The sequence below is a fragment of the Panthera uncia genome (genome assembly GCF_023721935.1).
Source record: "Panthera uncia isolate 11264 chromosome A1 unlocalized genomic scaffold, Puncia_PCG_1.0 HiC_scaffold_16, whole genome shotgun sequence".
NCBI classification, from domain to species: domain Eukaryota; kingdom Metazoa; phylum Chordata; class Mammalia; order Carnivora; family Felidae; genus Panthera; species Panthera uncia.
In genome coordinates, this window is record NW_026057576.1 from 79,554,712 (window position 1) to 79,569,064 (window position 14,353).

At 56.3% G+C, this 14,353-nt stretch overlaps 1 protein-coding gene across 1 annotated transcript in view; it reads right to left on the reverse strand.

Moving 5' to 3' along the window:
- The window catches only part of GAS6 (growth arrest specific 6), a 33,089-nt gene extending 18,763 nt beyond the window's left edge, over positions 1 to 14,326 (reverse strand). Inside the window, exons 1-4 of the mRNA XM_049647285.1 lie at positions 14,178 to 14,326; positions 13,766 to 13,932; positions 3,095 to 3,119; positions 1,679 to 1,741 (exon numbers count right to left, since the gene is read on the reverse strand). Of these exons, the coding sequence (XP_049503242.1) occupies positions 1,679 to 1,741; positions 3,095 to 3,119; positions 13,766 to 13,932; positions 14,178 to 14,256 (334 nt within the window). The 5' untranslated portion in view covers positions 14,257 to 14,326. The remainder of the gene's footprint in view (positions 1 to 1,678; positions 1,742 to 3,094; positions 3,120 to 13,765; positions 13,933 to 14,177) is intronic.
- Between the last annotated feature and the right edge of the window lie 27 nt (positions 14,327 to 14,353).

The following is a 14,353-nucleotide window of genomic DNA, read 5'->3' on the forward strand; positions in this document are numbered from 1 at the left end:
GGGAGGCCGAGGTCACGGGCTGACCCCAGGGAGGCCGAGGTCACGGGTTGACCCCTGGGAGGCCGAGGTCACGAGCTGACCCCTGGGAGGCTGAGATCATGGGCTGACCCTAGGGAGGCCGAGGTCACAGGTTGCCCTCAGGGAGGCCGAGGTCACGGGTTGACCCCAGGGAGGCCGAGGTCACAGGCTGACCCCCGGGAGGCTGAGGTCACGGTCTGACCCTTAGGAGGCCGAGGTAATGAGCTGACCCCAGGGGGCTGAGGGAGGGAGCCTGCTCCAGGTTGCCCATGATGCATGGGCATGGATTTTGGCCACCCTGAGTTAACAGGCACTTGTACCCAAAATGACAGAGGCCAGTCTGCTCTGCACCTGCTATTGTGCCGCTGCCCTGGGGTCAGAGGGGAGCAGGGGCCACACGGCCTCACCACCCTTCCCTCGCCTTCCTGAGTTAAATCAATCATTTCTTCTGCTCCTCTGAACCAGGGCTTGGGCCCGTTACCCAGGCCAGGCGAGTGGGGTGAGGCCCTTGGCCAGCACACGGACAGGTGGGTGGCTGGACGCAGCAGCACCACAAGCCAGGCCAGCCAGTCCATGAGCAGCTCTGGGTCTTCCCCTCCTGGGCTCCCCGGGGGTGGCAGGCCTGGCCTCAGGTGCAGGGGCTGCGCGCCCAGAGCCCAACTGCCTAGCACGTGCGGTGAACACACAGACACCTGGGCTTAGGGTCGACCAGCCAGCTCGCCGTGAGGAGCTCAGACCTGAGCCGGGCCCAGAGTCAGTCCCAGCTGAGGTGGCTACAGCGTTCCTCGCCAGCGAAAAGTCAGTGTTACTGAGTGATCACTTACATGATGTTAATAAGAATACAAAAGATGCATGATAAGCAGAGGGAAAATTGTGCGAACGGCTAACACATAAAGCTCAGCTTGACTCGGTGAGAAAAACATAAACACAAAGACTGGGAGTCACCCTTCATCGTTTATACTGGGTGAAACAAAAAAGTTAAAAAAAAATGCACCAGCTTGGCAGAGATAAGTGGGTGGGCCTCCTGCTCGAGCTCGCTGGCTCCTGGCGTAATTCAGGCCCGAAATGAGAAATGACACTGGGCTTGGTGCTGTAGGTCCCGCCCTGGGATTCTGTCCTGCAGACACCGTCAGATGCATGTGAGATTTTGTTTGTACTTGTCAAAAACCGGAGGTAGCCTAGAAGTCCCCAGTTCACAGTTAATGCTACCTACCCGAGCCGGTGTTGCCGTGAATGTGCGTGTGTGCCGATCTGCACTCAGGGCAGAGAGAGGTCGGCACGCCCGTGTGGTAAGTTGGCATTTGTGCAAAACAAGAGACTGTGCGTATGTGTTTACGGGCCCCAGAATATTCTCAGATCTGGTAACCCGGGCCTCTGGAGCCTCACCGGTTGACCAGGAGGCACAGCCGGGGGCGAAGTGCTTGCTCCTCACACCCAGGAAAGGCTTAGATTTTATACCGCATGCACTGCTTGCTTATTTAGAGAAACGAACCTCACTTGCTGCAAAGGGCAAGTTCAGTGGAAAAGGAGCAGAGCTCAGGCCGGGGCCGCAGCTCCTTAAGGTAATGGGGCTAGTCAAGGTCCCTGGAAAACCACAGCAGAGCCTGAAGTTACCCAAACCCGCGGGGCTTTGAGGGGAACAGCAGGGAGGCGGACTCACTCTGAACGCAGGCGGCGAAAGCTGGGCTCTTGCTGTGCGGAGGCCCATGCCTACTGACGCAGTCTGTAAGACAGATGGAAAGCAGGTCAGTCATTCTTGTCACAGGTGACAGACGACAGGACAGACCTCAGATCTCGTGAGTCGTCTCTGAGCCACCTCTGGAAGAGGAGATTATTCACATTCCCTAGGTGCTCCAGCTTTTGTTATTAGAGATTTTAACGCTGGCAAGAAAAGGCCTCCCACAAAAAGGCAGAACTGCGTCCAAAGGTCTGTCTGCGGACTCTCTGGTGGCATGAAGGACCAGGAACAGTCACTGGGTTTTCTGGCCACAGTCAGAGAGGTGAACCTCATTTAAAGTTGGTCTCCAACAGAACCCCCGTTGGACCCTGAATGTGGAAGTCATGATTTGAGTGCCCTCCTCCCCGAGCCGTCTGACAGGCTGGTTCACACGGGAGCTGGAGGAGGAACTCATGCAGAACGGGTGTTGAGCCACTCCCGGACCTTCAGTAGGTCCCTGGCGCTTGGTCATGCCCAGGAGGACCGGGGCCCAGGCGACCTGGAGGCGGCTCCCGGGACAGCTGGTCACCCTCTGCCCCTGGAAACAAATCCCAGACACCTAGGAGCGAGGCCTGCGGAGGCCAACAGGGAGCCTGGGAGTGGGCAGGTCCCCGGCTCTTCAGGGCCCTCTATGGCACAGACCCAGAGAATACCGCTAAGAGGACATAAGGCCAACAGGAAATTCACCAAACTTAAGAAGGAACAGACCCTGGTGTAGGTCTGTCTCATAATGATGTACATCTTAGAAAAATCTTAGAACAGTATCAATTAAAGGAGTAGTTCAGGGAAAGTCCAGAGCCTCTTTCTGATGGTCCCTGGTCACTTGGCTGTCACGCGTCTTACTTTCTCTCCCAAGTACACTCGGGAGCTTTCTGGGGGCCACGCTGTCCGGTGACACACCTGCTGGGCAGCCAGGAGCACCTGCCTGTCCGTTCCTCTTGTTCAAATTAAACAAAAACATCTCTTACTGGGCTCAGTTCTGTTAAAAAACACGGCAAATACCAACCACCATAGTCCATGGAGCAAAAGCTCTTCGGCATCTTCAGTAACTTCAGGAGTGCAGACACCCCGAGACCAACAGGTCTGAGACTCACTAAATCAGCCACATTCCCAAATAGCAAACTAGCGGAGTCAGAACAGAGAAGCGGTTTGCAAATAACGGCACTAGATCGCGGTTGACGCGGATCGTGCTGCTGTGAAAGGCACAGGTGCTGTGACCACGTGCTCCAAGAGTCCCAAGCTCACCGTGTGAGTAAAGCAACCTCCCCAGGAGCACCTGTGGGACGGGCTGGCCCAGCTGACAGGTGACATGTCCACCTCTGTTCCTCTACAACTACAGAAGCAGCAATGCAAACTTACCTAAGTATCTTGGGTAAAAATAGTCCTGCGGAAAAAGAAAAAGAAGGGGCGACAGTTTACTGGCATGGCCTGCACTCCCCACACAGTGCCCGCAGCAGCTGGCAGAGGGCCTCGCCTTCCTCCCCAGTGGGCACAGACAGGCACCTGGGGGGGGCAGGTGCGTGAGGAAGGCGGGGAACTCTCCACAGCTGGCTCAGTGACAGCAGGGCAGAACCACCCAGAAAGCCACTTTCCACCTCAAGGACCATGGCGTGAGGAAGAAGAGGGAGGGTGCGGCCCAGGTCGCTGTCTCGGCCGCTGCAGAATGATGTCCGCCTGGACCTTCTGTAAGCGGCAACGGGGATGTCATTTAAGGGACCCAGTGTCTCACAGGAGGCGGAGGGCCAGGAGGAAGATTGTCTGGACCCTCGCTGACACCGGGCTCCTCCCAGAAGCATGCAGACCCCGTGGGGCCATCCACACACAGGCGCTGACTTGCACCGACTGTGTTTGTACAAGGAACTGGTGCTGGGCGAGGTGTGGAGGGTGCAAGGGAAGCAAAGGTCCTTTCCATCTGTGACCGTGAACTAAGAGCTCTGCACCATACCAGCTGTCTGCCAAATACTAGGACCACTTGCCCTGTCTTGGCCAGCAGCAGAGAGCAGCTGGAACTGTCCCCAGGGTCCTTGGCCCCACCCATTCACCATCATCTCTCACTGAGGGTCAGTCACAGCGTGGCTTGGCCCTAGATGCTCCCCTGGACGGGACCAGGTCGCTACACAGCAGCACCCACTGAGGAGGGGTGCCCGCTACAGGTGCTGTGATTGTATGTCCTTCCATCTGACCCTCACAACCACTCCAAGGTCTTTTCAATTAACCCCGTCATCAGAGAGGAGGAAACCGAGGCTCACGACGGGTCGTGGTGTTCAACCAAGGTTAGGAAGCCAGGTCGGGCTCCCGACAGCACACTGGGATCCAAAACCACGCTGAAAGGAGCTGGTGTGTCATCTGCAGTGACGGGCCCCCACAGTTAGCTGGCCTCACGCCATGGTCTGGCACCTCACCTGTCCCCTTCCCTCACTGTTTACAACACTTTGCTAAGACACCCATCAGAAAGTCATGTTCTGATAAAGATGTGGCTTAGACTCTTAACTCCTAAAAGAAAAGTAATGGTCAGAGCAAGTTTGTATTTCAGCTTGTATCATGGTTGTGAAGGTGACATTCAGGCAGGTATGACAGAGGACAGGTCTGGCAGGCAGAGCCACACAGCCAGGGCGGGGACACCCCTCCCCACCAGCATCCAGAGGGCCCTGACGGCCTGGTTTCACTTCTCCGTGCTGCTTTCAGTCATGGACTGGCCACTCCCAGACAGGAAAGGCAAGCGAGGCCAGGCACACTCAGACGAAGCCCCCAGAGCTGAGGGCAAGCAGGCAGGGACATCTGCCGGGTTTAGAGGGAGAGCAAAGGCCACAGACTTTGTCACAAAGGGAGGGGCTCTGGCTCTGAAAGAAAAGACTTAGGATGCACGATGTGTCCACTCACAAAACCAAGAATTAGACTACGAAGGAACTAAAGACACTGAGGATCTGTGAGCAGAGTTCCCAGTTGTCATAGACGTGGCACCTGCCACAGGAAAGCTATTCTGTATGGTCATAAATGTGGCACCTGCCACAAGAAAGCTGTTCTGTATGGTCATAAACGTGGCACTGCCACAGGAAAGCTGTTCTATATGTTATCCAGAAAGTTGTATTATATTTTTCAAAGCCCTGACTATTACTAGCTATGTGTCATGTGTTTTAACAGCGATTGTATTGTTCTAGAAGAGCCTCACTGACCGAAAAGCCATGTGCCCTTCCCTTAAGTTAATCACACCCATGGGAATGTGGTTTCCAAAACCATTGGGCCATAAGCTGGTGACAATTTATCTTAATTTGTGTGCTTGATTTATTTGGGGTGAGAGGGGTGCTCATTTGGCTGGCAATCTAGGACAGAGATGATTAACCCCGAGTAACAGCAAAGCTAAGGCAGATGCACCTAAAACCACTATGCACTCTCCCAAGAGAAAGAGACATTTCTAATTGTCCTTCAACGTTCTGACCAAAGAGGAAGACCTATCGAAATCTCAGTGAATGAAGGGCACTGGACACAGAACAGAGAGCCGGCCCCACCTGCACCACAAATTGGCCACACATAAACTGTGGCCTGAGGCTCAGGAGCTGGGCTGACTCCCATGAGCATCACCCCTCCCCCCCGCCCCAGGGATCCACGGAGCAGAAGCCACAGTTCACATGGCCAGATTCAGAACCAGGGATCGGTTGCCTACAAACTTACCCTTTCTTTTTGACCACACAAGGAGGCGTGTGAGGGCTTGGCTGGGGTCAGGAGCAGGGAATGGGCAGACCAGCCAGCAGGAGGCCAGGGCCACCCAGGTTGGAAATGAAGCTGTCTATCACTTGGCAATCATTTTTCTCAGGAGTTTGCTTCTGCTTTACTTAAACAGCTAAAGACACAAAGAAATGAGCAAAACTGCAGGCCACTAAACTGAGCTGAAGATCCCAGAGGGGAAGGTATATGCCTGATACCTGGCCTGGTGCTGACTATCCCTCAGAAGGCCCTCAGGAGCCATTGCTAAATGGGTGAATGAATGATAGATGAATGGATAGATGAATGGAAGAATGAGCAAATGGATGGGTGGTTGGATGGGTGGATGGCTGGCTGGATGACGGATGGATGGATCAAAGGAAGAATGCATGGATGGCTGGGTGTATGAATGAATGAACAGGCAAATGTAGAGTCCTACAATTTTCACTGAGTTGTTGATTTTATTTATAACAAAGCTAAGCACACTGGGAGAAATACCTAAATCGGTGCTCTCAGCTTGTGTCTTCCAAAACTCAGAAATATCAGTACTACATTTCCTCAAGCTTACAAACTGCCAATGCATTTTTGAACTTAGATCCTTAGATGAACTGCCATTTGCCAACCTCTTCTTCCGCCATTCATTCCAAGGACCCTACTCTCTGAGGAGGCGATGAGACATGGTGCATGTGTGATTCAACAACTGAGTCGTCACTCCTACTAGTAGGGACTGCCCGTGAGTGAAGTGGCCCTGTGTGGAGCTCACACCCCACCTACGGGGAGCACCTGGTTCTGGGAGGCTCAGTGTGCTGGTCTTGGCCAAAAGCCCACTGGCCACACATCCTCACGTAAACGGAGTTGGGTGCTCCAACAAACCCGGCCTTCCCTGGGACGCATTCTCCCATGCTCCTATTCCCTGCAGGCTTGTAAACACAGGAACCTGTGCCCAAAGCACCTTCAAGGCCTGAACCCAACGACAGGCTCGGTCCACTTGCGTCTAACGTGAGGCCTAGCAGTTTGCTCTGAAACCACAGGACGGTGTTTTCGTGAGACGGTCTCTTCCATGTCTGCTCCTTAATCGTGCCATCACCCATCTGGCCCCTTCGCTAAGAAGGGGAGCACCAGAAAGGACAGCAAATAGGTGGCTGGTGAAATCCTCGACAAGTCCCATCTGCAGACAGAACCTCCCAACTGCCTCTGCCCCGTGCTGACCACCGGAACCCTGGTCTGCCACACGGGGTCTGTGCCTCCAGAGTCTCCCATGTGGCAACGTCAAGAGCATCAGGGAGTTGCCCACCCTCCCTGTGGGGTAAGGTTGCGTGTGGGCTGTCCACCTGCCACTCGCCCCTCCCCTACCGCGGGACAGTCAGTTCTGGAGTTGGAACTCCAGAAGCTGTGACCACGACGAGCTCCTTGCCTGGCAGCCTGCCCAGCCTGCTGAAATGCCCTCCAAGCACCCAGCCTGTGCACCTCTTCCCCGGGGCATTCTGAGGCTTGGTGGGGTTCTTAGTGGTCTCTCTATAAACTTGATGCTCTGAGAGCAAACCTGCCTTCCAAAAATGGTCAAAAACCACACAAGCCTAGTGGGTTAAAATGCACATTATTAAGACAGAAACATCACCTGGGCTCACAGTGTGAACTGAGCACAGTTGCCCTCTTGTAGCTCATGAACAGGACCACATGCAGCTGGGAAGGTTCTAGAATTTGGGAACTGACACCTCGTACATGCCTTCATGTCCAAACTACTTTAACTCTTCGAGCTCCTCCCAGGCCGGCGCAGTCCCTGCAGGGGCGGAGTGAACCAGGGTGACCCAGACAGCTTCCGGTCCTGATGCCGTGGCTCACCTTCAGGGCAGTTGCCTTCTTCCTGCCCTCTGACGCATATGCAGGTTAATGGGAGGCTCACTGCCAGGAGGGCCGAGACACCAGCATGTTAATGGACCTGGAAACTGCTTTGCAAACACATCAGCATCAGCAGTGCGTAAGTCTTTTTGGCGTGGAGTACCCAGCACTCTGATCTAGTTCACACGACATAATAGGCACACATCGCAGCATAACAAACGGTCGTTACTTTTCAAACAGGAAATTAAGAATTTCTTACTTCCTTTAATAAATAACTGCCCGAAATTTTGCTTCCAAAACTCTTTATGCTATTTGACAAAGTGGGCCGAGACTCAAGCGTCACAATAACTGCTTATTTACGTGATACAAATACAAGGTGTCTTCCTGAGAAGCGGTCCACAACACTGACTAATCCTTTGACCTTAATGTTGTCTTGCTAGCAAACTTGACTTCTAAGGGAAATACTGTCCAAGTCACATCAACTTGAATCGTCATTACGGAGGCTTCTGCTTTGCGGTAGCTGGAGGAAGTCACAACAACGGTCTCGCAGTTTTTATGACGGCTCCCGGAGAGATTCGCAGCTATCCGCAGCTATTGACGGGGAAGCTTTGGCCCCTCAGCCTGCAGGGACCCTGACAGGTTCTCAGTCCCCCAGGCCAGCATCACTCAGTCTGTGCATGTTTTTCTAAGCGTGGTTCACACAAAATCCCTCTGTCGTCTTCCCAAGTTCATCTCCTCTAAGATTCTCCAAACCAGGGGTCTGTTTAAGCACTCCATGAGACCAAAGGAAACACGGACACCCCCTACCTACCCCTGCCAGGCCCACAGGGCCTCCAGATCAGCCCTGCAAGGAGGGGGGCAGGCCCCAGAAACACCCTCAAGGCCACAGCGCTCCCCTACTTCCTGAGATGCTAATGTGCACATGTGTTGTTAAAAATTCCTGTGGGGACAACACGCAGGTGCACAGATAAAAGCTGGGGACTGCAGCTCTGCGGATCTGTGCAGTGGGATTCCTGCAGCCGCATGCACCCCCACGCCCCCAGAACCAGCCCCTGGCGCCCAGCACATACCAGCGAGATAAGCACAGGGTCCCGGGGAGTGGTGAGAGCCAGCTGGAAAGCTGGGTTCTCTGGGCCCTTTTCATAACTAGCTTTAGGATGAATCAGTGCCCATGTGTGCGTCACCACGTAGCAGGCTGTGTAGACACTTCTCGCCTCGGAAGGTCAATCACTTCAGAGTTAACATGCTGACCTTGGATGCTGGGGCCTGAGTTTCCATCTGTGTCCTCCCAGTGAAGAGTGAACTTGGGCAAGTCCCCACGTAGATTCCTGGGCCTCAGTTCACAAGCATCTGGAATAAGGGCCACCACGTCCTATGACCCTGTGACGAACACTACTGCAAAGTTCTTGTCTGTTTCTGGCTTAGGGAAAGGAATTTTAAGTGCATTTTGATGCCCCTTCAGACATGCTACGTCATGGCGTGCACGTGAGGTGCAGGTGAGGTGTTCCACGCGTATCTGGCACGGGGTAAGCCTGGGGTGTGCGTGGGACAACCCAGAACCTGCATCTGAGGGATGCAGCCGCAGCAATCATTCAGGGCGGGGCCAAGGTGACTCTTCCATCACAAATGGCTGGTCTGCTACGCGACAGGGCAGGTGGGAAGCACCCTCTCCTACTCCCGGCCCCTGGCAACTGCCAACAGCAACCCGCCAACAGGATCTTCCGTTTCAATCTGAAGCATCGCACTATAGAGACATGTGTCCAAACCAGTCACCCAGGCGGCTGCACCTGCAGCCGCGTCATGCCAGTCCTGGCGGACGCCCCAGCACAGCCTCAGTGGCCCCCGGGTGGAAGCAGAGGCCCGCCCCCAGGGGCTGGCTGATTCCAGCTGTGTGATTTTCATGGAGAGCAGTGTTTCAAGAAAAGCCCTGCGCAAACCAGGTCTATGTGGCAGGTTTGGGGGATAGATGTGGAAAACTGTGTATTACCATGGGCACTGATACCAGAAAGAAACAATTCTCAAATCTGACAAAAGAAGTCTGAGGAAACAAGTATGATAGTATGGGGTTCAAACTATCTCATTTGAACAACACATCTGTCATTGTGTGATCACTGGGAGCAGGCCGGATATTGTTCCAGAACTTCAAGTCCTCTTGAAAAGTTATTATAAAACTTCCAATGAACTGCACCCCATCAAGGTCCAAGTTCACAAGAACACAGCTCACAGTGGGGCCCCCGGACCAGCACTGCAGAGGCACAGAGCATTCCCGACATCAGACACTAACCCCTGAGCCTCAACAGATGCTGCATCACAGAAACAGCCCCCAGTGCCAACCCACCGACCCCAGGGAAGAGGGGCATTGAGTGTGAAGACAGTGGGTCACCTGTCAGCATGACTGGAACACAGGGATGACCCGGGAAGTGTCTGGAAAATCCTGGCCCCAGCTACCTGGAATCTCAAGAAACAGGCCATAAGCATCAGAGTCTTAGAAGGCTGTTTTGCTTCTACAGCGTTTTCCAAAACGTCTTTAATTGGCTTTCGGCAGATGTTGGGCCCACTGGCAAGGACCAAGTGTCATCCACTGGGCCTGGTCTGTAGAGGCTGAACAGCACAGCTGAAGTGCCTGCAGACGCCCAGGAGAGAACCCAGAACGGGGCAGCCAAGTAGGGCCGGTCCTGCCTCAGCGGCACCCCCGCCCCAGGCCTTTCAGCTCAGCAGCAGCCACCTCAAGACAAAACAGAACCAGCCCCACAATGGCGAATCCAGCCCGTGACCAGCTTCCCTGAGGCCCCTAGGGGCGAAAGCCCAAGAAGGAGAGGGTCCAGGAGGGGAGGCCACGGTCCGCAGGAGCTGCTTCCCTTGAGAACCCCAAGAAAGGAGACGGGCAGTGTGTGCGTGGGGCAGTGTATGCAGGCCACCTACGAGGCAGCGGTGGGGTGGTGGTGGGGGCAGGTGGGCAGCCGGTGGCTGTCCTGAAGGTCACAGCCGGTATGTCACCTCCCCAGCCAGGGCACCCACATTGCAGAGGCAAGACGTGGCAGGGGTTGGGGGGACTGGTGACCATGTGCCCTCTTCCTCCCTCCCACCTCCTGCTGGGGTCTTTGTGAGACCCCATAGGCCTTAGGCTGGAAGGTAAGACTTTCATCTCTGTAGGGGTACCTGTCCCCAAGCTGTCCTGAAAGAAACAGGGATCTCAGGAAGACAGTGTCCTTGGAGGCCAGCAGCAGTGCAGGGTTTTGAAGCTGACTGTACCCCTAAAACCCTCCACCAGCACCACCGGGCTCCCCCACATCCAAGAGACATGGAGGAGGTGGGAGGTGGAGACATGGAGAGAGATGGGCAAGGGGGACACATGTGAGCTCAAGCACTGGCCGGCGGTCATGCACCTGTGATGTGAAGCCCTCCAGGTGCGCTGCTGGCCATGCTGCGAATACTGTCTGCCCTCAAATTTAATGAAGTGCTGGGTCAAGGCCAGGGCCTGGAGTTTCTTTCCTAGCACCAAGTTGTGGCTGCCAAGAGCGGGTTCCCAAGAGGGGAGGGCTCCCAGGAGCTGGGAGGCAGGTAGGGTGGGGCTGGCTAAGTTTTTTGTCCAGAACCCTTTCCGGAAGCGAAGGCCGATTACTGAGACGGCCTCCGGCGTCTGGAACCCGCCAGCCTTAAAGGATTTATGTAGAAGGCGACTCTGCTGGGCTGGCCTGCGGTGAGCTTAGGAGAATCCCAGCATAGAAGGGGTCTTGTGAACGGGAAGCGATACTGAGGACAAGCAAGGAGAGGGCGAGCCAGCGGGGAGCGTAGCATGTGAGAGGAAACAGATAGGGAGGGAATCAACTGTCCCTGAGCCCTGCAGAGGAACGTTAGCCCTGGCAACAATGGGGAGCCTGGGACACTCCCCAGGGGACTGAGGCGTGAGGGGGAGGACTATCTGCTCCCAGGAGGGAAGCAGGAGGGTGACCAGGATGTCAGGAAGCCCCCCACCCCAGGCCCCCTTCCTTTCCAGCACAGGTGTGTGATAAGACTGGAATCAGGAAGGAACCATTGTGCTAGCAGCTACCTGCTGTGAAGGTCACTTCCCTTCCCAAGAGAAAGACAGCCTAGTCAGGAACAATCCGGATCAGGCAGGAACAGCCCACCCAGCTAGCAGTCAGCACTCCAGCACAAGCCTCCAAACACCAGAAAGTACATCTGCAGCCCAGAGCTGGCCCTCCAGGTGCTCAAGCCCGCCCAACCTGGGGGGCAGGGCCCAGCTCCCCCATGCCCTCCCTGGGGCTCACTCACTAGTGCGCCCCCAGAGCCACAGGATCAGACCCGGAGGGCAGTGGTGCCCTCTCTGCCAGAAGGACAGAGTAGGACCAGGTGGCTGTGTATGCCTGTCACTGAGCCCGACCCTGAGGACAGGGTGGCCCCTTCCAGAGTGCCCCCATGGTGGTGAGGGTGACTCCTAACCCTAGCCTGGCTCCTCCCAGCATGCCACAAGCCAACGGCCAAACAGTCTTCACTACGGTCTACACAAGATGCAAGGTACAGGTTCAGGTGAAGGGTTTGCAACCCAGCTGACCTTGAGGGACGACCCCGAAGTAGCTGGTGTAACCTGGGAAACTGGCAAATGAAGAGAAGGATGTAGTTACTATTGCCGGCAGGGACTGGCGAGGAGGACAGGATCCTGGAAAACCACGGACTGCTTTCCTATGAAAGAAGTTCACAAGTCTCTGCTGTAGGGACGAGGACCCCTGGAGGCTGGGGCGGCCATGACCTCCCTTGCAGGAATGCACCCAGAGAGCACTGGCTGAGTTAAAATCATGGGTCCTGAGCAAACACACTTTTCCTTCTCTTGCCTTTGTGTCAGACGTTTATAAATAAAGTTACGATTAAAACATAAAAGCAATTAAAATCATTGAGGGGATTAATGCTCTGGGAAGAAGGATACTGTGGCTAACACACAGTGTGTCCAGGCAGCAAGGAAAAGCCAGGTCAGGCCCTGTCGTTCTGGGCAAGCACAGCCGGGAGTGGCCATGGGGGTGGACAGTAGCTTCGCTGCCTCAACTCTTCTCACCTGTGAGCCCCCTCCCAGGGTCTCTGTACAAGGTCTGGGGGCTGGGGAGCCCCGCTGCACCTGTCACACAGTCCTGCAACCGGGCAGGGACCTGCTGGCCAGGCACATGGCCCTGTTGCTAGGCCTTCAGAAATCCTCTGCAGGGGATGACTCATTGGGCCACCAGGCTCGTCATTAAAGAAACCGGAAAACAGGCCAGAAAAGACCAGCAGTGCTGCCCTTACAGAAAGATTGAACCGGTGCTGCTATTGACATGGAAAGCAACGGCCCTGGAGAAAACAACCTTCTCAGAGCCCACCCCACGGCAGCAACCCTCACAAGAACTGCTGGGGGCTGGCCATCTCCTCAAAACTCGCTTCACAACGGCCTGGAAAGGGTTGTCAGGTCAAATGATGAGAAATACCAGGGAAGACAAAGCCTCTGTGGGCCCCACAGAGCTATCCATTTATTGCACACAGTGTTTATTTTATCCCAGAATTCTTTAGAAGAAACATTCCGATAGAACCAAAAATGTCTGTGAAGTCACCCTGACCTCATGGTATAAAGCCCATCCGATTTGCACACTGGCACTCTCTCCAAGGGCATCTGCCCCAGGGCCAATACACACGCAGGGTCCCGTGGGTCCCCTCCCGGGGAGGGCAGAGCTCCTGCACAGATGCTGAGTCCACACGGGCTGTTCCCTACTGTTGGCTGCCTGCCGCCCCACACCCCCCAAGGACGTTATTAATAGAGTCACGTCCTGAGCCAGCACAGCCAGGCTCCCAAAGTCACTAGCTGCTTGTAAAGAGCACCTTGTTGAAGGAGGCCTCCACAGGGCACCCTGGCGGGGGGGCCCCCGACCCCAGCCCTCCTGCCCACCCCTCCCACAGATGTCCTGGTCCTATTTCCGTTTTGGCTTTCGGGACCTGCTGTGGCAAGCGATCCCAGAGGCCACGTCTTTCATTTCCTCTTTCAGGCACACAGTCCATACCCCTTGGTGAGGATCTAGGGGCTGCGGGCAGCCCACCTCTCACTTCCGGTCCATCTAAGGGGGGAGGCAGGAAGCCCTTTAGGCTTTTACCCACTGTATTCCTCTTACATCTTAAACACTGAGGAGGTGTTGCCTATTGCACATTTCCCTGAAGGCGGCTGCCTTCAGAGGCCTGCTGACCAAGGTAATGGGGTCTCAAGAGGACCCATTCACGCACCTGCTTACAGCTGCGGGAGCACCTGGGGTCACCAGGAGAAAGGGGGCCCAAAAGGTGTGCAGGAGGCTTGAGGGTGGGACCCAGGGCTCCCCGCCCCCCCCTCCAGCACTCCTGACTGGGAGACCTGACTGCAGCCCCGGCACCCCTAACACCAAGGCTGTCTGCGCAGCGGGGAAGGGGCGTCCCCGTGAGGCTCCCCAGCAGCGCGTACGGAGGATGTTCCCAGACCCCAGCAGCGGGACTGCGCGCGCTCACCGTCTCGGGGTCGTTCTCGAACACCTCCCGGGCCTCCTCCTGGCTGCACAGCTCCTCAATGCATTCCCTCTCCAGGTGGCCCTGCTTGGCCTCCTCGAAGACCTGGTAGGCGCGTCGCTGCCGGGGCCGCAGGAACTGCGCCGCCTCTCGCGCCCGCAGCATCACAGCTGCCCGGACGCGGGCGGGAGGACGACGCCGGGAGAGAGCGGGGACGGAACGGGGACACGCCGTCAACCCCGCCCCGCACGCGCCGTCCTCTCGGCCGCCAGCCCCCCGGGGACGCGGCTGTGGCGTGCGGGGCCCGGGGGCGCGGGGAGCAGGCGCCCGGGGCGGGGGGAGAGCGGGGGCGCGGGGAGCAGGCGCCCGCGGGGGGACTCTGGGGAGGGGCACGGGGGTCCGGCCCGGTACTCACTGTGCGCGGACTCGGAGGCCAGCAGGAGCACAAGCAGCGCGGTGCCCAGGGCGGCGGCGAGCGCGGGCGGCGGCGGCATGGCGGGGCCGGGCCGGGGCAAGCGCGGGGCGAGGGCCGGGGACGGCGACCGGGCCGGGAGCGCGCGCTCTCAGAGCGCCCGGGAGGCCGTGGCGAGC